This window comes from Eptatretus burgeri, chromosome 5, assembly GCF_056783735.1.
Source record: "Eptatretus burgeri isolate ZD-2024b chromosome 5, Ebu_testis_v1, whole genome shotgun sequence".
In the NCBI taxonomy this organism is placed as follows: domain Eukaryota; kingdom Metazoa; phylum Chordata; class Myxini; order Myxiniformes; family Myxinidae; genus Eptatretus; species Eptatretus burgeri.
This window is the reverse complement of record NC_140965.1, coordinates 49,697,812-49,720,664: the sequence shown is the minus strand read 5'-3', so window position 1 is coordinate 49,720,664 and position 22,853 is coordinate 49,697,812. Positions and strand designations below refer to the sequence as shown.

The window sequence follows — 22,853 nt, the reverse complement described above, 5'->3', positions numbered from 1 at the left end:
CCCTCATTGCTGTTGACACACCACTTTTAATTATTTATTCATTGTACTCCGCTCCTTCCCAATGCCAGAGCGAGGTAATACATAATGTCATCACCGGGTGCGGAAGGAAGGGAGTACTCTGTTTTCGCTCTGTTTGTTTTTCTTGTTTTCTTATTTGTTTGTCCAGTTGATATCCCAGTCTTCCTTTTAGCTCGGAAGCTGAAATTTGGGGACAAAAGTGCAAATGTGCTTTGGCAAAAACGTTGTTTCTTATTTTTTTGATTAATCAATTAATTAATGAATTACTTAATTATTATCCATTTATTAATTCCTTATTTATTTTCTGTCTCATCTGGACAATAAATATCTCGGGCACCTTTTGAGCGAGGAAGCTGATATTTGGACACGACAGTGCACAAGTGATTTGGCTACAAAGGGTATTTTTGATTTATTGATTGAAATCAATTAATTGATGAATTATTCATTTTTCGATGGATTACTTGATTTTCAAAAAGTTACTGATTCGGATGAAACGGTGGTTAAGGTATACTATTCAGCAATTGATTGAGAAGTCATTTATTTTACGATTATTATTTATTTTAATTATGCAATTAATCAATGAATCAATTATTAACCTCCGCCATCGAAGATGGACGGAGGTTACTGTTTTCACCCCTGTCTGTTTGTTTGTTTGTGAACAGTATTACGGAAAAACTCCTCAACAGATTCCGACGAAACTTGGTGGGGGGGATTAGGTATGGTCCAAGGATCATGCCATTAGATTTTGGACTTTGTCCAAAGTTCAATATGGCCGCTATGGTGGCCATTTTGAAAAAATATTTGAATTTTTGTTTTTGCATTTCTACATGTTTTAAGTGATTTCCAACCCCCCCCCCCCCCAAAAAAAAGAAATTTAGAGAAAAAAAATAGAAAATTTTGCAACTTTTTTTCAACATTTCGATTTTTTTTTTTTTTTGCACTTCTACATGTTACAAGTGATTTCCAACAAAAAACGTGCCAAGATTAGAATTGCGGCTGATTTTGGAACTTCAGGTGGATATACCCACGTAAAATCAATTTCTGTCTCAAGGAATATAGTTATGACGAATGAATTGAGTATGTAAAAGGGAAAGTTGCAAACTATAACTCTGAGCACTGTTGACGTCAAATTGAATGAATAGGATATCAGGTTCACTTGAGTGACCTAGCAGTATTGGCGGAGGTTTTGCACTCTACCGAGTGCTCCCCCTCAAGTTATCCACTGCTCCAACCCAAATTCATCTCCATGTGCTGCAAGGCCAAGTCAAATACAAGTTGTACATATTCACCTCAGAAGTACATTTGTACATAATTACCTCAGTCATGCACCACTCCCTCCAATTTCCGTACACTCGCTCAGAGTGACGGAGCGCGGACCACTCGCTCAGGGTGACGAGGCGCGGACCACTCGCTCAGGGTGACGTGGCGCAGACCACTCGCTCAGGGTGACGGAGCGCGGACCACTTGCTCAGGGTGACGGGGCGCGGACCACTCGCTCAGGGTGACGGGGCGCAGACCACTCGCTCAGGGTGACGGGGCGCAGACCACTTGCTCAGAATGACACGTGGCGTGGCAAAAGCGTCCGCAGTGAGTGAACGATTCGTTCAGAATGACGTACCGCTGTCGACAATGGGCACTTGACAAGTGATTTAAGCACTCAAGAAAGCACTCCAATTAAATGGTTGATGAGGAACGGCTGGCCAGGCTGTGGCTGCATACCACCATATAGGATCCCTTTAACTTTAAAGCTGGTCTTCCCCACGCACGCAGCAGTTAATGAAATAAAATGAATTTGTTCAAATAATGACGTTATCCACAAAAGAGTTGTTGCTTAATGTAGAACAACCCTGGAGTCATCGCAAAGTTCAATCGCCTATGAAATATACATTGCAGATAATCTGCTATGTTACCTGCTTGTCTGCACGCGTCACATGGTACATTGTTCGCGGTCTGCGCAAACGTTATCACCTTATTTTAAAATGTTCGTTTTTCACCATGTTTACGTTGATTCCCTGTGGAGCACCTCATGAAACTTCCAAAAATATAGATACAGATCTGGCAGATGCTATGGATAGGCAGTCCCTCTGGGGGACAGGGCGTGAGGTCTTGCAATGAATGCATTCAATCGCATAGCTCAATGAAGCTGGTTAATTTTGCTACGTTCTTAAAAAAAAAAAAAATTTGTTCACTCGATATAAAGAACAATTCTCCAACCAGGAGAAAAAGATGAGTTTAATTCTTTGGAAATTACACATTTTCTTGTGTGTGTATGGAGGAGGGAACATAGCTTTACTTGCTGAAAGTAAATAGGTATAAAGACTTGGTTATAAGACTCCTTATTTCTTTAAATTATCAGATTTCACAGCACATTTCAACACTTATTTGGTCTAGACGATATCCGATCCTAAAAAGCGAAATAATAATTTGATGATATACTTGAGTCCGTGAGACTAGATTGTGAAAAATCATATCGTGTAATGCATGAAATCCAAGTTCCTATTTTGAAAATGACAGCACTTACAAAACTGATGTATACAGTGATTTGTGGTTATGGTGAACAGGCATTCGATATGAGTGAGGAAAGTTAAAAAAAAAAAAAAAACTTGATTGTTAAATCGTTGCAGCTTGTTCAAAGTCGATGCATGGTTCAGCAGGCCAAAAATTATGGTGGCTTCAGACCCCCAGTGAAGTTTCCTGGGATACCCCTTCAGACCCCAAAGAGTGAGGTTGCTGAGGATGCACCTGATAAAGGATATAATTAAATAAGGCTGTTGGTTATCTTCAAAAGGAATGTTTTCATTAACCCAAACACCCAATTTTTAGTCAAGCTGGAGTTTTCTTCATATGCATGTAAAGTTTCCAGCTGCTAGGTTTTATGGTTTTGTAGACACACACACACACACACACACACACACACACACACACACACACACACACACACACACACACACACACACACACACACACACACACACACACACACACACACACACACACACACACACACACACACACACACACACACACACACACACACACACACACACACACACACACTAAATGTATTCACTTGTGCATATTTTTAACCTCCGCCATCAAAGATCGGAGGTTACTGTTTTCACCCCTTTCTGTCTGTTTGTTTGTTTGTTTGTGAGAACAGTATTACGGAAAAACTCCTCGATGGATTTCGACGAAACTTAGTGGGGGGGGGGGGCTAGGTATGGTCCAAGGATCATGCCATCAGATTTTGGACTTGGTCCAAAATATTTGAATTTTGAAATTTGATTTTGAAAAAAAGAATTTGAAAAAAAAAATTTGAATTTTTTTTTTTTTTTTGCATTTCTACATGTTTTAAGTGATTTCCAACCCCCCCCCCAAAAAAAAATTTAGAGGAAAATAAAAATTTTTGCAACTTTTTCATCAAAATTTTGATTTTTTTTTTTGCATTTCTATATGTTATAAGTGATTTCCAACAAAAAACATGCCAAAATTATAATTGCAGCTGATTTTGGAACTTCAGGTGGATATACCCAGGTAAAATCAATTTCTGTCTCAAGGAATATAGTTATGACGAATGAATTGAGTATGTAAAAGGGAAAGTTGCAAACTATAACTCTGTGAGCACTTTTGACGTCAAATTGAATGAATAGGATATCAGGTTTACTTGAGTGATCTAGCAGGATTGGCGGCGGAGGTTTTGCACTCTACCGAGTGCTCCCCCTCTAGTTTTATGTGCTATAATTTTGACATTTATATTTACATGCCATTTCATGTAGTCCTTAAGTCAAAATTTTCCAACATTTCTGTGATATAATCACTTTCCTCACTAATATTATTGAATGCCTGTTCATCATAGCTACCAATCGCTGGGTACATTGCAATGCTTATAAAACCCTACCGCCTCTCTCCCACCCCTCTCCTCCCTCTTTCCAACCCCATATGTTAGGCTACTAGTGTGCCAAATTTGGTGCTTTCCTCACAAAATGCACAATTGTTATGCTATATTTAGCTAAGTTGCCCCCCTATGATGTCTGTTGGTGTTTAAGGAAAACATAACTATTTTCTGTTTGAGTAAAAGTAGTGGAAATAATTTTAAATGCATTGATATGCTAATTAGGATCCGCCATTATGGAAATTCTCATTTTTGTAAATATCTCAACTTCTAGTACATGGAAATTTGTAAATGAGGAATCCACACATATGTTTGGAGGGTCAAGGAATAAGGTGAACATATTTCCTTTGTTGTCAGAGATGTAGAATAATGTTTAGATAGCTTAATTACATGCAAAAATGGAAACTGCTTAATAAAGCATAGTGCAAATGAGTTATTTTTCTGGGAACATCTTTTTTCTGATACTTGGGATATATATGAACACTGTGGTATCGGTGGAAAAATTATCGCAGGGGGGGGTGCAAGGTAGGTCCCACTGGCCCCCGGCCTACTTTGTTTTTGATGTTTACGCTCTATGGGATCATGAGGTCGTACATGATTGCTGGATATGAGATGGTAATGGGTGCACTTCTTTCTTTTTTTGAAGATCATGCTCCTCATTACCACCTGTACTACAAGATGGTACCTGATTATTTGAAGACAAAACCACATGGAATTAGAGATCCATGCCTCATTTGACATTACTATTTTATTTTCTAACCCATGTTCATGTGGACAGTGTGTGGTTTTCCTGTGCTGTTGTTTTTATAACATCATGTCATTTCTTAAACTATTGCTGAGAAAATCAGGTGGTACAGTAATGCATCAAATGCCCATTCATTCTTCCAGCCACTTATAAACTGACTGACCTGTGTATGCAGCTGTTAGATGTGGACCCAACTGAGCAGGAAGAAGATGGTGCAAATGTAGATCTGGATTCTCAAAGAAAAGGAAAGTGTGCCGTTATCAAGACATCCACACGACAGGTGTGTAAAAAATAGCAAGAACAACTATTGTTTATGAATGAAAGGTACGATGTAGCTTACCTCAAGGTTGAAAGCAAGTGCGCCATTCATGACTGTGAATGTCAATGGTACGATACAGTTTGATACAGTATACTTGCTTTCATTTTGTTTCTACCTGCTTGGTGAGACTTGCCAATTAGTCTTCCTCAGTCTTTATTTGATGCTGTAGTTCATTATCTGAAACGGTGGTGAGATGTCATCTTTCTCTTTGACTATTCCAGACTGAAAGGTGTTTTGAATTTTGTTTTGACATGATTATCATTATTATTATTATTATTATTATTATTATTATTATTATTATTATTCCCTAAGGCATTGAAACTGTCTTTTTCAGACCTATTTCCTGCCTGTGATTGGCCTTGTAGATGCAGAAAAGCTGAAGCCCGGAGATCTAGTGGTAAGTCGTTTTTCGGTAATCATTGTGCTCATCATTTTTTTTTTTGTTTCAAAAAGGTGTTTTTTCTGTTTCAAAATAAACCAAAATTCTGTTTCCAAAAATAACAAAATTCCATTTTGTTTTATCGATTGGAAAAAGAACCATTTGTCTGTGTACATTGAAAACAAAAATACAAAAAAAACAGACGGTAGCAAGGCAGGGGACTTTTACTCAGAGAGTAGTTAATGCATGCAGTGGCCTCCCTGGAAAGGTAGTGGCAGCAGAAAAAGTCGATAAGTTTAAATTAGAATTAGATGGGTACCTGGAAGTTATGGAGATAGAGGGGATGTTGAGATGTTGAGATGTATATGGGGATGTTAAGAAGACTTTTAGGTAGTTTGAGCATTGATGGGTGATTATTTGCATGTGTACTGAATGCTGTTGGTGGGGTCTTATCAAGGGGGAGTTGTGTGGCTTTTTTCTATTCTTTTTTTAATCCAAGCCCATGCCCCTCCCCTGAAGGGGGGGGGGAGTGGGGGAATACAAAAACTCAAAAAAAACCACAACACTTTACTTAAATTAAAAAATGCAAAAACATTTTGCATTATCTTCATTTGATCGTGTGTTAATAAATGAGTGTGGTGTTGTGGTGTAGGCACGATGAGCTGAATGGCCTCCACCTGTGTCTAATTTCCTTATGTTTCCTTGTGTGTTTAGGGTAAAAAGTGAAATCTTCCAAATAAGTGAAGTCATTCTAAAATGTTGTTGCAGGCCGGGGGTTGAGTGAGAAGACCACCATGGGGGGAAGCTATCTCGGGTTCCCACCAGACTCCCCGGAATTGCAGGCCGTCGCACACTGATAATTCTGTGACACGGCGGGTCGCTAACTGACCGTGAATGCCAATAACTCGACCACGTGACTTAGGGTCCTCTGTCTAGTTAATCCGGGTACCTAAAAAACTAATCACGTGATCGAATTACCGGGGGACACGCCCTTGGTACGCCTTGTCCGAACCAGATGACTTTACCGGATCAGATGCAGCCGAGCGACACTGCCAAGGACGTACCGGCTCAAAGGAACGGATCGTTGGGAATAAAGTCCCGGCTAAGTTAGGATACGGACTATGCTGGATCAATGAAAGAAAAGATGAAAACGAGCTGGGAACATTTCTGCAAAGAATTTATTACAGGCAGGCGAGGAAAGATATGTGGCACAGTGAATGTTGTTTATTGTTGTCTTTCGCAGAAATAGGAAGAAATGTCAGAGGTGCGGCAATAATCAAGCAACTTACAAAAGCAGACAGAGCAGAGTTATCCCGATATAATTATTGTGCAATCTTAACTTAAACCAGGATGCGCACGCACACGCACACGCACACGCACATGCACACACCTACACACCCCGATTAAGAGGAGTTAATGAAGAAAAAAAGGAGAGGAGATGAGGCTCACGGTCTTTCAATACCTTTCACGACTGCCCGATCGCGCCACCAATACATTTTGGGGGTATGCTCCACTGGGCAATACCTCCCTGACATTGTCTCTTGCTTCATGGCACTTCGTGCAGCTAGCGTCGGTCCTGAGAATGACACGTGAAGGAGGGACTTGGGTGGAGTCAGAAGCCAATGGGTGGAGAGACAACGAGGTGGTGAAGTAGGCGGAGTCAGCAGGCAAATTAGTAAAGAAGGGCGGAGCCAGCAGGGGGATGGGCGGACTGTTGATCGCGAGCTGACAGGAATGACGGGCAGGAACGACACTGGAAAAACGACGACGAGCCGAGGATGAGCAGACAGGAGCGGCGAGCAGGAATGACGAGTAGGAACGACACCAGCGGCTCTGCGACCTGTCCTTTTATAGACCCCGTGGTGTGGGGCGGGGGTGACGACCCGAAGCGATGCCTCATCACCCGAATCAGGCGCTTTGGTTGGGCCCCGGCCAGCACACATGCCGGCCGCCATGACCGGAAGCGGCTCCACTTTACTTCCGGCCAGATTCTTCCAAGCTGCGGAATCTTCTCGCACTGAACTCCGTGATATGAATTGCCTTGCACCGAACCCCGTGCCGTTCCCCAGCAACCCGCGGTTGGCGCTGGACAATGTGCCTGCTCCGTGGTGTGCCACATGGCCCGAGCGTGGCCCGAGCTGCATCAAGGCGGAGGTGCGCGAGGATGTCTGCCGTCCGTTGGAGACATTTGTGGCTGTCGTGAGCGTAGACCGACAGTAAGATGTTATTGTAACCCCATGCTCAGACCTGACCAAAGATGTGTGTTCTTCGTGCCCCATTCTGTACGATGATAAAGTATCACGGGCTGCGCGCGAGTCTGCCATTGTACACGTGGTCAGCGCGTGGGTCCGCCTGCCATCGAGCATGCACCGTACAGTGCGCACGGGTTCACCATTGTGCACGTGGTCAGCGCGCCGGTTCGCCCGCCATCGAGCATGCCCCGTACAGTGTGCGCGGGTCTGCCATTGTACACGTGGTCAGCGTGCAGGTTTGCCTGCCCTCGAGCATGCCCTGTACAGTGTGCGCGGGTCCGCCATTGTACACGTCAGAGTGCGAGTCAGCCATTGTACACGTCAGCGCGTGGGTCTACCCACCATCGAGCATGCCCCGTACAGTGTGCGCGGGTCCACCATTGTACACGTCAGAGCGCGGGTCCTCCCGCTATCGAGCTTGCCCCGTACAGTGCGCGTGGGTCCGCCATTGTACACGTCGGCGCGCGGGTCCGCCCATCATCGAGCATCGTGTTCGGTTATCAGCGGCGGTGTCATGTGCACGGTGCCAGCCCTGATCTGTGTCAGGGAATTGAGGGAAAAGTTTGGATATATGGATTGAAAAAGGGTGCGCCATGTGCATAATGTATGTTGTTAGCATTTGGTGTGTTGGTTATGTCTCTGATCGCCTGAACAGTGGGTGGAGGGTCGTCGCTGTGGGGCACAGTGCTGGCATTTATTTGCACTGGCATATGCTGGGCACTGGCACAGTGCTGGCAGTGCCAAATGCAGTGCTGGCATTTATCGGTGGCTTCTACTGATGCCATTGGTCTTCTGTGAGGACGCATTCTTGAGACCAAATTAGAGCTTTTTGGTAAAGCACATCATCTCTATGTTTACAGAAAACAAAATGAAGCCATCAAATAAAAAAAACACCTTCCCTACAGTCAAACACAGAGGAGGTTCAGTGATGTTTTAGGGTTACTGTGTTGCCTCTGGCACTAGGTGCCTTGAATGTGTGCATGGTATGATGAAATCAGGAAACTACCGAGGCATTTTAGAGTGCAATGTTCAACCCAGTATCAGAAAGCTGGGTCTCCATCGAAGGTCATGGGTCTTGCAGCAGGACAATGACCCCAAACGCACTTCATAAAGCATCCATGAATGGTTCAAGACAAAATGCTGGACTGTTCTGAAGTGGCCAGCAATGAGTCCAGATCTAAATCCCATTGAACACCTGTGGGGAGATATGAAACAGCAGTTGGGAGAATGCACCCTTCAAATCTGGGAGAACTGGAGCAGTTTGCACAAGAACAGTTGGCCAAACGACCAGTAGAGAGGTGTAGGAAACTCATTCATGACTCGAGAAAGCGATTGACTGCAGTTATTTTGTCCAAAGGCTGTGCTACCAAATATTAAGTCGAGGGTGTCAATAATTTTGTCAATTCCATTTCTTTTTATTTTCTGATTTAATAGGATTTATTAAGTTCTGAATCAAAAACAAAGGTTCTGTAATATTAACAGTGAAGAACAAATGCTTTTGTTTATTTCAACTTATTTTTTCGAGAAAATTGTGTTATTTGAAAACATTGCAAGGGTGCAAGTATTTTGGCCACGACTGGAGGTGCCCGTATGCTCATACCCATTCCTGTGAATAGATAGGTACCATATGCTCAGCCTGTTCTTGCTTTTTTTTTCTTTTGTTTTTTTTTGTTAACTTAGTTTGGCCTCACCCCTTATAGAGGGAAGAGAGGAAGAGGGTGTCTTGTCTCATTATATGAAATGGAGTGCATACTTCTGATTAATTTCCATGATCATCAAGTACACAAATTGCTGATATTGAAGATGGTGAAAGTGTTCCCGTCATACATTGTCTTCATCATTGGAGCCAATGTGAGTTTTTCATGAGGTTGAATCATTTGTAGAGAAGCATGTGATGTTTTTATTGTATTTTAAAGTGACCATTCTCTGAGGACCTTCAGTGTTTTGTTTTCCAAGGGTGTGAATAAAGACTCGTACCTGATCTTGGAGACACTGCCGACCGAGTATGACTCTCGTGTGAAAGCCATGGAGGTCGATGAACGCCCGACGGAGCAGTACGGGGATGTCGGTGGACTGGACAAGCAGATCCAGGAGGTATTGCCATGAGATGGTTATGTACCCTCAGCATCATACAAAAGATGGTGATTCTTTGTTAAAAATTGTGAGAAGCAGGAATAATTCTCATTACATTTATAAAATGGATGTTTGTACTTTTACCTGAATGAACCAAGGATAATTGTAAACCAAGTAAATTACCGTAGAATGTTCGATTCCAATGTGTGGTTATGACATATAAAGCAATAACTCAAACTGCGATATCAAGTAACCCATATAAATCTTTGTTCGGACTTTCCAAAAAAAAAAAAAAATTCTAATGGTGAGCCATACTTTTGTGATTGGTGATGTGATTGGTTTGCCATGTCTGTGATTGGTTTAGTTTGTTTTTGTGATTGGTGAAGCACGATTCACTTGATCATGTCTTGTAATTCCACACCGCAGCTTGTGGAGGCCATAGTACTTCCCATGTCACACAAGGAACGTTTTGAGAATTTGGGAATCCAACCTCCAAAGGGTGTCCTCATGTACGGTCCACCTGGTACTGGAAAAACGCTGCTGGCTCGTGCTTGTGCCGCTCAGACCAAGGTAAGATACCCGATGGCTGGTGATATACTGGTGCCTTCAACATGCGTGAACTTACTTTACATCTAACTCGCCACCCCAAGAGATTGATTTGATTATTTTTCCCATTTAGAGATAAAAAGTAAATCACAAATTTATACTTTATTAATAATAAATATTTTTCCTGTTCAATTTGGTTCATGAAACGAGGTTTCCAATTGGACCAAACCATCAGAATAGCAAGTGAATTTTTGTTTTAATAAGCTACTTGTTAGTGCAGCAGTCCTTGTCACTTGTATTTTATAAATTACTGGGATGTGTGGTTATTGAGGATAAAAGTGTAAAAATAAACTTAATTGGTCATTGTGATTTTTGCTGTTACCACCTGGAATGGCCACTTGCTTCTTAAGTCATGCTTTGTTAATACAAATTGTATGTGGTGTTTTAAGCCAATAGTGTGCATGGGTAAGCGATGGTCGTATCAAAGGATATGTTCAAGACCATGTTGAAAAGTAATGCCTCCTGTTGTTTTTCTCCAAAACAAGTAAAGATATTTGAATGAAACAGATACTAATCTCAATTCTCCCATGGTGCATATCTATTTCTCAACATCACCACCACTGTGGTCCACACATTTCTGCCAACGTACAAGTTGTTTTGTGATGCGGTCATGAGAGAACTGTACGTCCTGTTGACTTGTCCAGTGCTTCATAGTGGCTTTGACATCATTGACAGAAGAAAAATGTTCTCCACAAAGGTGTTCCTTAAGTTTGGGGAAGAAATGAAAATCCGATGGAGCCAAGTTGGGGCTGGTGATCCTTTGTGGTGGTACACCATTGACCGTCTCTTACTCAGAATCATAATGGTGCACCCAACTCTCATCTCTGGTCATCTCACACTCAACTCTCATCTCCAGTGCTGCATGCTTCACAGCAATGACAATGTCGTGCTACCCTCTGCCTTCTTGACAAATGTCGCGTTGAGGCATCCATTGTCAGAATCAACAAAACTTCATACCCAGTGGTGGAAAGAACTAATGGTTGGACTGTGCTTTGTTTCATTTGAATATCTTAACCTCTTTTGGAGAAAAAGAATAGGAGGCATTACTTTTCAACACTCCCTCGTAAAAGGGCCTTTTGTTCTGGAAAGTAGTTGTGGTTTATGTACATGGCTAATATAGTAATATTACAGAAATGGAACAATAACTTAAAATTTGGAAAATGGGATTTTAATCACCTGTTTTAAATGAGAGATTTAAAATTTAAGATATGTTCCTCCTGCTGTTATTTTTCCCCAGTCTTGAAGAAGGCAGGGAGGGTTCTCGTTTTGTTATTTGTAATCCATGAAGGCTGTCTCTCATTTTCAGGCTACATTTCTTAAACTAGCTGGGCCCCAGCTAGTACAGATGTTTATTGGAGATGGAGCCAAGCTTGTGCGGGACGCCTTTGCTCTTGCCAAGGAAAAAGCCCCCACGATAATCTTCATTGATGAACTCGATGCCATCGGCACGAAAAGGTATGCACCTAACCATTAGGATTAGGGATAGGTCTGCTTGTCCTCGTAATCCTATATGGTGTGCAGCCACAGCCTGGCCAGCCGTTCCTTATCAACCATTTAATCGGAGTGTTTGCTTGAGTGCTTAAGTCACTTGTCAAGTGCCCTACAGTCGACAGCGGTACAGTTTGTCTCCCGATCAGGATGTACAGTCGGCATTTGCTATATGGTAGAGGTATATGATTTATACAAGTTATGTGGTTTCTCTTTGTGAGTTGCAAAGCAAAATATATTTGATCACACCCAATTTCCAAGCTGTTTGCTGTATTAACGTATTTTCTAAATTACTGAGCCAAATTTTTTTCCACCTGTCACATCACGATTGGCAACTGTTTATAAAGATTAATGTTTTTGCACATCTTCCTAAAATGTCTAATGCAACATTGTTTTTATAATTTGCTTTTGGAAATTCCACCAAAACAAGGTTCAGTAGAGTCTGATCCGTTTTGACCTACAATGAATAGGATATCAGGTTCACTTAAGTGACCCAGCAGTATTGGCGGCAGAGGTTTTGCACTCTACCGAGTGCTCCCCCTCCAGTTTGACTCTGCTCTCATTGCTCTGTATGTGGGCTGTGTTTGAACAAAGCTTTTCACAATGTGTACGGAATTGCTTCCTTCTCTCGGTTCATTTTCTTGATGCTGTTTTATTGGTGCTTTATTCATTTTAGGTCATCTCTATCATCTCAGTAGAGATGACCTAATAATAACAGTCTCCAAAGTCTGTCCGTCCGTCCGTCCACAATCAAACCGAGTGGAGACAAATAACCAATAGTGGAATGGATAGAGGTCGATGAGACATGCACAACGATATAACTTTCAAGGTCGATGTCAACGTCACGAGGCTGTCAAAGTTGCGAAAATCGATTTCAAATCGTATCTCCTCCCTCATTTATCAAGAGAGATCAAATGTTATTAGTGATTCAGATACTACGGACTATTATCTAAAACAAAACGAGCCATTTTTTTGAAATTTGCTCTCATTCCGATGTTGTAGCCCTTCAAACTTCGCTCTGATTCCCCGTATGGGCCGTTCATAAAGTACATACAAAAACTTAAGAATCGACACTCTCCGAGACAAATATTACATTTGAAGCTTTTGTCAGATTTAACTAAAACAATGGAATACAAGTTTATATGCACACTTACTTTCATTTATGACATTAACATTGTCTTGAATGTCAATTTGTACTTTTATTTTCATAAATGACGTGCTGTGATATTAAAAGAAAAAGGTAAATTACACCGCTAGGGATTGCATCGTCATGACTTACAAACATCGGTTCATAAGGAACTGCTGGCTTTGCAAGCGATTAGCGATGTATGAGGTGAGTGATCACTAGCCTGCATACAGAGGGGGGTGGGTGGTTTTGAAACCCGGAAGTACAGCATACGTACTTTATGAACTGCCCGTATTCCAGTCTGGCACAGAGTTACTTTCGACCTCTGGCAGAGATGACCAGCACTTCCGCTCGGGGGTATTTTTATATTTTTAGCTCACTCGACAGGGTTGTTTTGTGGATTTGTCTTCAAATATGCAATGAGCAGGTGTCTTCTTTTAAACAAATGAAATTGAATGTAACCACAGACAGGCCATTAAGAAGGAAGTCCCACATGAGCCTTGCTCTATTCTAATTTGCAGGTTTGACAGTGAGAAGGCTGGTGACCGTGAGGTGCAGCGGACTATGCTGGAGCTCCTCAATCAACTCGATGGCTTTCAGCCAAACACACAAGTTAAGGTGCCTGACCTTTTTTCTGAGATGGCTAAGAAGGGTTCGTCTCATAAAGCCTTCGAGGAGCTGAATAACGTGATGTAATTTTGTTGTGATCACGAGATGGAAACTTGTCATTTCTCAAAATCGCCTCTAATTGCCATTCTCCATCAGAATGGTCCATTTTCATTTTTACTGTGGCATTTCTATTTTACACAAGCTTGGGATCCAAATTCTGAATGTTGCCTTCAGCTGGATTTTAACCCAGAGGCGACGCCAGCACGGTTTCCACCGGACTACGCTACCAACCTCCCCAACGTATTACCCCAACGTTTGACTCTGTCAATAGGAGGGGGTTTTCAAATTCTCTAATCTCTGCGAGTGTCCAAAACAATTCCGGCGAAAAACAGACGTTTTAAAATGTGAAAACATTTCATCAGACGCAAGCGAGCTGGCGGGTCACATGACGCCGTACAGGCAACATGACGCCTTATGTTGGCCTTAAATCACGAGAAATTGAACTTTTCGGTGGTCCTCGGGTCCTTTCTGTTGAATACCAACACTTTGTGGAGAAAGCCATGATTTACAAAAATGCATAGTATTTATTTAACGGCCGTGAGCGTGGGTTTGAAAATCATGTAATGACGTTGGAAAGAAATTTCTCTGGAGAATGGAGGTCTTTGCTTCGAGCGGCCTCACACGTTTATATTGTCTGGTAATCGGCTGCCCAAGTATCAACATCATTTGGTAATCAGCTTTCATTCAACGTCGGGGTCATTCATGGAATTCGGCTTATGACATTCATCGTCCTTAAAAAAAAAAAATTGATATTGATATATTCCGTGTTATCTCTTGTTTTGAATCCTTTATCTATTTAATTATTTCTACTCTGGTTCATGAAAAAATAGATCTCAACCTGATTCAGAATATTTGAGATAATAAATGGCCATTCAGTCCATAACACTTCAATTGCAGCACTCCTACATGGCAACGGAAGAGAATACAATGTTGCCATCTCTTTGGTTGTTATCAACGTCTGCGGGGTTCAGTAGGTGGGAGCTCCCAGAACTCAAAATCTCCACCTCCTATTTTTTGGCCTTTTAAACAGAACTTGCAAACCATAACCCGGAAACTGAAAAAAAAAATGAATTGCCTCTGAAACTGTATTATTGCATTTGAAACCTGAAACTCTATACCTTCTTCCCAAATCCAATCGTAGGTGATTGCTGCAACAAACCGTGTGGACATCCTCGACCCTGCACTGCTTCGCTCCGGACGGCTCGATCGTAAAATTGAGTTCCCAATGCCAAATGAGGAGGCGCGAGCAAGGATAATGCAGATTCACTCAAGGAAAATGAATGTCAGGTACTGGCACAGTTTGATCCTGGAATGGAATGGTTTTCTATATACTTGTTGAAGGAAGCAAAGTCTTTGAGGCAAGAAGAGGCCAGTATGGTTGAGGAAGATTTGGGTTGGTTTTGCGGATTATCAAATGCAAAGAACTTTCAAAGCATGCAGTGCAATGGCCATCGGCAAAATATGACACTTAAGGCCCAGTCACACCTTGACGTTTTAGCCAGCAATGGCAACGTATTAAAATGTATGTAAAACGCTGGCTTACGTTGAACTTTTTTTTAAAGATTCGGACGTATTCATAACGACTTGGTCTTATGCATAATGTATTAGTAACGGACACAGAACGTTTCGTTGTGTTATAGATAACTTATACCAACGAATGCTGAACCTGTTGTCGGCGTTCACAACCTATGCCCAACGATAGTCTAACTTAGGCATAGCGCGCTGCACGCATCGCCGACGATGACGTGGCGTAGCTTATGAAAAGGCTGCCGCACAACGATTCAAATCATAACCGCCGCAGAAATGGAAGTGTCAACATCGCATTCACACCTTGGCGATCTTGCCAGCGTATGCCGACCTCTGAAAAATGCGTTTAAAACGCTGGCGCACGTCGAATACGGTATGGGTAAGTTTGGTATGCGTGAATAGAACGCTAAAGTACGCTATCATACGTCTTATTAAATGGAGTACGTCTTGTAATTTTAAACATGCTGAAAATTTTACGACGTACTTGCCGTATGACACACGCTCCGCATGCGATGGGAATAAGTTGTACGCACGATATGCGATCGTTGACACACATCGACACACGTTACTTGAAAGGTACTCGTAAGTCGAAACACGTCAAGGTAATGGTTAGCGTCAGTGATCCAGACTCCCGTTTTTTTTTTTTGTTTGTTTCTTCGATATGACTGTGTTCAGTGTACAGTGCGGTTATGATTTAAATCGTTGAGCGGCAGCCTATTAATTATATTATATTATAACCGCACTAGAAATCGAAGTGTCAAAATCACCATCATACTGCAGGAAAGAAGAAAATAAATAAATAAATAAAACCAGGGAGTCTGGAACACTGACGCTAACCATTACCTTGATGTGTTTCGACTTATGAGCACCTTACAAGTAACGTGTGTCGATGTGTGTCACCGATCGCGTAACGTGAGTACAACACGTTACTCATAGGTTAGAAATAAGTTTCGGGTACGCTAAACATTACCTCGACGTGTTTCGACTTATGAGTAACTTACAAGTAACGTGTGTCAACGATCGCGTGACGTGCCTACAACTTATGGCCAGTGTTTTGCGGAATGTGTGAGTCATACGGTGACATAAGTCTTAAAATTTCAAGCATGGAAAATTTGAGGACAACCGAAAAGTACAACGTTTAAAGCCAGCGTACAATGACGTATGGCAGTGTTTTTCAGCGTGCTCTCAATGTTATCAAAACTTACCCATAACGTATTCGACGTGTACCAGCGTTTTAGACAAATTTTCCAAAAATCGGCATAAGCTGGCTAAAATGTCAAGGTGTGACTGGGCCTTTACAATTAATAGGTACAAAAATATTGAAGACAATTTAATTGTTTCCCATTCCTTTACTTTGCCCCATGGTTATCCGCTTGGTCTCTCTCCAATCGCTCCTCTTTACCCCAGCACTTCATTGTGGCAGCTTGCCACCATTTCATATATTCTACCTCCTTTCGGAAATGTATACCGTTTTTGTCCTCCTTTGTACCTGAAACCAGTACGGTTATTTATTTATTTATTTATTTTTAATGTTCAAGTGTATTCTGTTGTCAACCTGGATGTCCAATATCTGCCTGTGTTCCTTCTGTCTTCTTGCCATTACAAAACTTTTAATCAATATTCTCAATTCGTTCACAGGCCTTTTATTATTGCATGCAGAAATATAGACTCGTGGAGGAGCTCAACAGCAGAGGGCCATCGGTTCGCAGACTGGCAGTGGATAAAAGGGGAACAGGTTGACAAAGACTGTGCATGAGTATAGTGGCAGAAAGGAAAATGGGGGCATGGTGTGTTCGGTGAGGGTGGAGGAGAGTAGGGCTAGGGTATGAAAGAAAGCGTGAGGGGATGATGGGCAGCACTTGAAAGGCTGGAGGGAGGGAAATGAGACAACAGGCAGAGGAAGTTTCAATGCAGATTGCTAGGGAAGTTAGATGTACATTCTTGAATTTTGTTTAAAAGTAATAATAATAAACATGAAACTTGAGTGAAGTCGATAGCACGCCATCGCAAATCCCCATGCTTCCCACCAAAAGTAATGTTGAAAGATAGAGTCATTCCTGGTGGAACTTTCTGCTATCACATTTTGAGTTCAAATATATCTTGCTTTGACCCCTGTGACCCCAAGTGCCCACCCCCTGGGGCATGAACCTGAGGTCAAATCCAAAAAATCGTTGCATATTTCATGCGTCCCCCAATAATGATTGCATATACAAAGTTTCATTTAAAAATGTGGCTATAATTGTATTTTTTATTTTTTTTTTGGTTTTTGACCCCACCCCATGGGACAGGGGCCAAAAATACTGCTCTTGCACCTTCATGCCATGTGGTGATCATTGCCACCAAATTTGGTGAATTTCTGCACAACTGTTTAAGGAGGAGACAGCATGACGGCCAGACAGATGGAACCGATTACAATAGCCCCCCGTTATTTTTCTAAAAGCGTGGGGATAAAGATGACAAAAAGTTCCACCAGGAATGACCTAATATCAAATTTGAGTTCAAAAATATCTTGTTTTTAGCCCTGTGACTCCAAGTCCCCACCCCCTGAGGCATGAACCAGGGGTCATATCAAAAAGATCGTTACGTCCCCCCAATGTTGATTGCATGTACAAAGTTTCTTTTAAAAATTTTAAAATGTGCCTGTAATTGCATTTTCTGGTATTTGACCTTTTGTCACCACCCCAGGGGGCAGAGCCAAAAATGACCCTACTCTTGCGCCTTCTTGCCATGTGGTGATCATAACTACTTAGCTTGGTGAATTTATGCACAACCGTTTGAGGAGAGAGTGTGACGGTTGAACAGACACAGACAAACAGAGCCGATTACAATATCCACCCCCCCCCCGTTTTTTATTTTAATTTTATTTTTAAGTGTAGTGAGATAAACAGTGCTGCCGGTGCTTTAGGTGAACACCATGTACAACTTTGGGAGCTTAGAGCAGCCAACGACGGCTCTGTTAAGACTTAAAGACTGACATCTGACCATGAATGGATGAAGCAGGGTGGGAATAATTTGAACAGAGAACAGAAACATCAGGTTGAAAGGGAAGATCAGACGGGGAAATAGGTTTGAGTATCTGGGGGAAACAGTGACCGGCGATGGTAGGTCGGACGCAGAGGTGCAGAGGAGGGTACAGGTGCAAATGTGTGGATGTGGGGGGAGGAATTGATGCCAGACAGAAAAATATCAAGGAAATTTAACGGGAGGTTCTGAGGTTTGTTTAACGCCGGCCGACCTTTACAGTCTGGAGATGGTGGCATTGACAGAAGCAGAGGCTGTTGTTCTGCAAGAACAACTGGGTCAAGAGGATGGGGGAGTGAAGAGAGTAGATAGGAGGAGGATGGATGAATTGAGGGAGGAGATTGTGGTGTGCAGATGAGTTTGAAGGGGAGATTGGTAAAAAGCCTGAAGTGGGCTGGTCACGCGCAGATGGGGGAAGAAAAAATAGCAAAGAGCAAATATGCTGAGAGTGAGGTAGACTGCGGTTGAGATGGGAAGATTGTGTGAGGAGGGATATCGATATGGTGAGGGTGTTCAGAGAATGCAAATAAAGGAGGAGGGATTCTCCAGACAGAGAAGTGGAGGCATCTTGTTACCTGCTGCATTGCAAAATTAGAGTTCATAGAACACTCTTCCTAACACAGTTTAACTTCAATTTTACTTCAGTTTTAATATAGTAATGATTTTAACGATCATTAAAAATTGCGGAAATTTAGTGCTGTTGTAGCGGTCCCAAATACCACCCTTATATACCACCCCATTGAACCTTTATTTAAATTGAAGTACTGCAAAACTGGAGGTTTTTGGAAGTATTATGACAGGCGATTTGTGTTTGACAGTGTTAAAGTATGTAATTAAATTTAAATAAAAGAAAGATTGTAAAAGTCAGATAAAAATAAATTCATTGTGGAATTTACTGCCATTTTCCACAGTGTCTGTCACATCACCTCATCTAACACATTACATTAGTTATTTGTGCCTGTTGTATGTATCCATTGTGACATCCTTAAAACAGTAAATTTCCTGTTTCAAGTGATTTTTCAATTTTGCTTGGCTGCCAGGCAGGCAGACAGACAGACAGACAAAAAGATTATCTCACTCCTCTCTGTGTGTGATTGGGAGGAATTCTGAGCCAAGGTATGGTAAAAGAAAGACCTCTTCCTATTCATGTTCAGATTGGTGTTCAAAATATTAACATTCAATTTAAATAATCTGTTCCTCGATCATAAACTGATAAGATGGACAGGTAGACAGCCAGACGGACATGAACCAATTCCTTAACCTTGCTTTTCGCTTCACATGCGCGGGGTAATTTCTGGCTACCTTGCGGCACAGCTTGATGTAGCAAGACCCATACCCAGCTGTCTTTGAAAAAGTCACAAAAGAAAGTCGGGGGAGTGATTAAGAGGTGGTCCAATTCACTCTCATTTGTGGATATGGCGCGCACACACACACACACACACACACACACACACACACACACACACACACACACACACACACACACACACACACACACACACACACACACACACACACACACACACACACACACACACACACACACACACACACACAACCAAAAAAGGATGCTATGGAACAATAGACAACCTACTACTAAACAAGGCCATACTGAAAAATTGCAAGACAAGAAGAACCAAATTGTCCACAGCAATAATAGACTACAAAAAAGTTTTTGATGGTGTTCCACATTCATGGATGACAAAATGCATGCAATTGTGTAAGATCAATCCTCAAATAATCAAACTGATAGAGAAAGCAACCGAGCTTTGAAATACCACATTGATATTATAGCACTCGGAAAGAAAGATCAAAATTCCAGGGGTGAAGATACATCGAAGGATCTTTCAGGGAGACAGCCTTTCACCCTTCCTGTTTTGCCTGGCCCTGGACCCACTGAGCAACCTCATTAATGAGCAAGGACATGGATATATTCTGACATCAAATGAGAGAATGTCCAAAGAGACAAGAAAGGTGACACATCTACTTTACATTGATGATTTAAAACTATTTGCACCAAACGACGAAAAATTGGAAGAATAACTCAAGTTAGTGAAAGGTACTCTGACAACATTCAAATGGAATTTGGCCGAGATAAGTGTGCCAAATGCACATTCATACAAGGTCGACCAACAAAACTGTACAACATAATTGAAACAAATACAACAAGGAAAAGATGATCAGAGATTGCAGACCCTCGCCAGGACTTGTTTTGGGTGGTGTTTGTGTACTGGTGTGTTACGTAATTAATTAGAGACAAAACTATAACTGCCATTTTATAACTGCTGGCAGTGATGACTGGGTACCAAGACATCCTGCTTTGATGAAACCCCGCTTTGAACAGACACCTGACACTGACCCATGACGTTTATTAATATTCATTTCAAATCAAATGAAAGACCAAATAGGTACAGTCCTGCATTGGAGTAATCAGAAGGAACTCAACCAAGCAAAAAGCAAAGATGAAGTCATCAGGAGGAACCTGGATAGGATTCACATTTCAGCTGCTACTTCTCAACCTTCAAACCCATCCAGGCACAGTCAAGTGAGCGTTATTCAAAAAAGAAAAAAAATAATCAAAAAGTAACCAGATCAAAAATATTAAATAATTCTGCTGCCAGACCATGCATCTGATCAGGTTGAAATTTAAAATATATATTCCCCATCACTACTAGATCATAATTGTGAAGTTTCACATCGATTAATTAAGTGGTTCAAGAGAAAACATTATTTAAAGATTTTTGCTCAATCCAAAATGACTGCCAGACCACATGACATCAATTATTTGTGAATACCCTGGTAGCCCCAAGGCTTGGGGAACATTTGTGTGAAGTTTTCCCTCGATCTGTTCAGCCATTCTGGGGATTTTTTTTTTAATAGATTTTAGGGTAAATCCAATATGGCTGCCAAACCATGTGACCTATGATGTCATTTGTGTGAACCTTTTGTTCCTCATTGATAAGCGGTCATACCTGTAAAGTTTCCCCTCAATCTGTTGAGCCACTTCAGAGAGGAAGGTTTTTGAAGGTTTAAAAAAAAAAACAATTTTAAAATTTTGAACACTAGGGTTGTCGAATGACTGATTTCATCAAACTTTTTTCTCTGGACAATTTTAACCCAAGATGACCCTCAAAATTTTTCGTACTGATCAGATGTAGCATTCCACATATGCATTTATGACGACATAACAAAAGCACTTATGATGTCATTAAAAATCGCACTTATTCCCCATGAGGAGTACTTGACGTGTGAAGTTTAAAGTTTTCCCTTGGCGCAGTTTCAGAGATACGGAGGTCCAAAGTTTTTCCATTTTGCCAACATGGCTGCCACACCATGTGACCTATGACGTCATAATTATCAATAAAACACTCCACACGAGTAGTCGCTCCATTGGTGAAAATTTCGTCTCAAATTGACAAGCAGTCGCAGAGAAAAACGGAAGTTACGTGCGGACAAACAGCCAAACAAACAAATGAAATTGCTCGTTGAGCAAGGAATTGCTGGAATAACTTTGTCATATATCCATGATCTCTGAAAAACAAAAACCTGGAAATCAATTTGGTTCTTATATGTCGATAGTGCTACTGTTTAATGAGTTATAGCACTTAGTTTGGTCATTATCATAACTTGGAAGTCAATCGGACTTGAAATGGTGTTTTTATTGCAATTTGAAAGTTTTGACCCGACCCCCGACCGCTAAGAAGGGTGTTGGTGTGACACCCCAATGAGACATATGGTTGGATGCAGAATTGGAAGATGCACATTTTGGATTTGGTTTGAAGTCGATACAACCATTTTAGCAGGCGTTATTGCGAAAATAAGAATTTTGGTTTTTTGGTGACCTTGACCTTGACCTTTGATCTAGATTCACCAAAAACGACAAGTGTCTAAGTTGGACCATGGCCAACGTCTGTACCCAGTTTGGTCATGATCGCTGAAAGGGTGTGGTTGCTACAGGGTAAACAAACAGACAGACAGACAGACAGACAGACAGAAACACAGAATGACACACACAACCGACCAACATAATTGCCGAAATCCGAAGTATTCCGGCAATTAATAAACGGACCCAAATGCAATACCCTCTCCTCCAGCGAGGGTAACAATATAGGAGCTAGAAAATGAAGCATCATAAAAATACCTTGGGGTTGAAGAGGGCCACCAAATTGTCATAAACAAATGTGCAAAACAATTACCAAAGAATACCGGCTTACAATAAGGCTGATCCTGAAAACATACTTTTCTCCAAGGAACAAAATCAAAGCCAAAAACCAACTCACAATACCAGTCCAGTTGTAGAATAATAAACTTGCCACAATCAGAAATCAATAAACTGGATATCAAAACAAGGAAACTCCTCACCATCCACAATGTTTTCCAAAAATCAATGCATCCAGAGAATGTACCTCTCAAGACGAGGAGGTAGCGGCCTGATGGAGTTCAACCAAGTGCACACCATGACAACTGTAGTATTGGCTGAACATGTGAAAAGTGCAACAGATTACCGAATCCAATTTGTAATCGAACATGAAGACAACAAACCAGAGAAGGTATCCCTAACCCACCCAGCAATTTTTTTTCCAAAGACAGGTGCAAACGGAAGATGTCACACAAGAAACCGAAATAGCAATGAATACAGTTCTAACAATTGCAAAAAAATACAAGAAAAATATAAAACGAAATATCAACAGATATACACCAACCACTGGGAAAATGACAAAAGAGCAGGAAGGTATAT

At 41.5% G+C, this 22,853-nt stretch overlaps 1 protein-coding gene across 1 annotated transcript in view; it reads left to right on the top strand.

The window, feature by feature from the left end:
• Window positions 1-22,853, top strand: part of PSMC3 (proteasome 26S subunit, ATPase 3) — a 30,549-nt gene that overhangs the window by 5,270 nt on the left and 2,426 nt on the right. Inside the window, exons 4-10 of the mRNA XM_085881806.1 lie at window positions 4,831-4,935; window positions 5,309-5,371; window positions 9,562-9,699; window positions 10,105-10,248; window positions 11,591-11,739; window positions 13,420-13,516; window positions 14,709-14,854. Of these exons, the coding sequence (XP_085737932.1) occupies window positions 4,831-4,935; window positions 5,309-5,371; window positions 9,562-9,699; window positions 10,105-10,248; window positions 11,591-11,739; window positions 13,420-13,516; window positions 14,709-14,854 (842 nt within the window). The remainder of the gene's footprint in view (window positions 1-4,830; window positions 4,936-5,308; window positions 5,372-9,561; window positions 9,700-10,104; window positions 10,249-11,590; window positions 11,740-13,419; window positions 13,517-14,708; window positions 14,855-22,853) is intronic.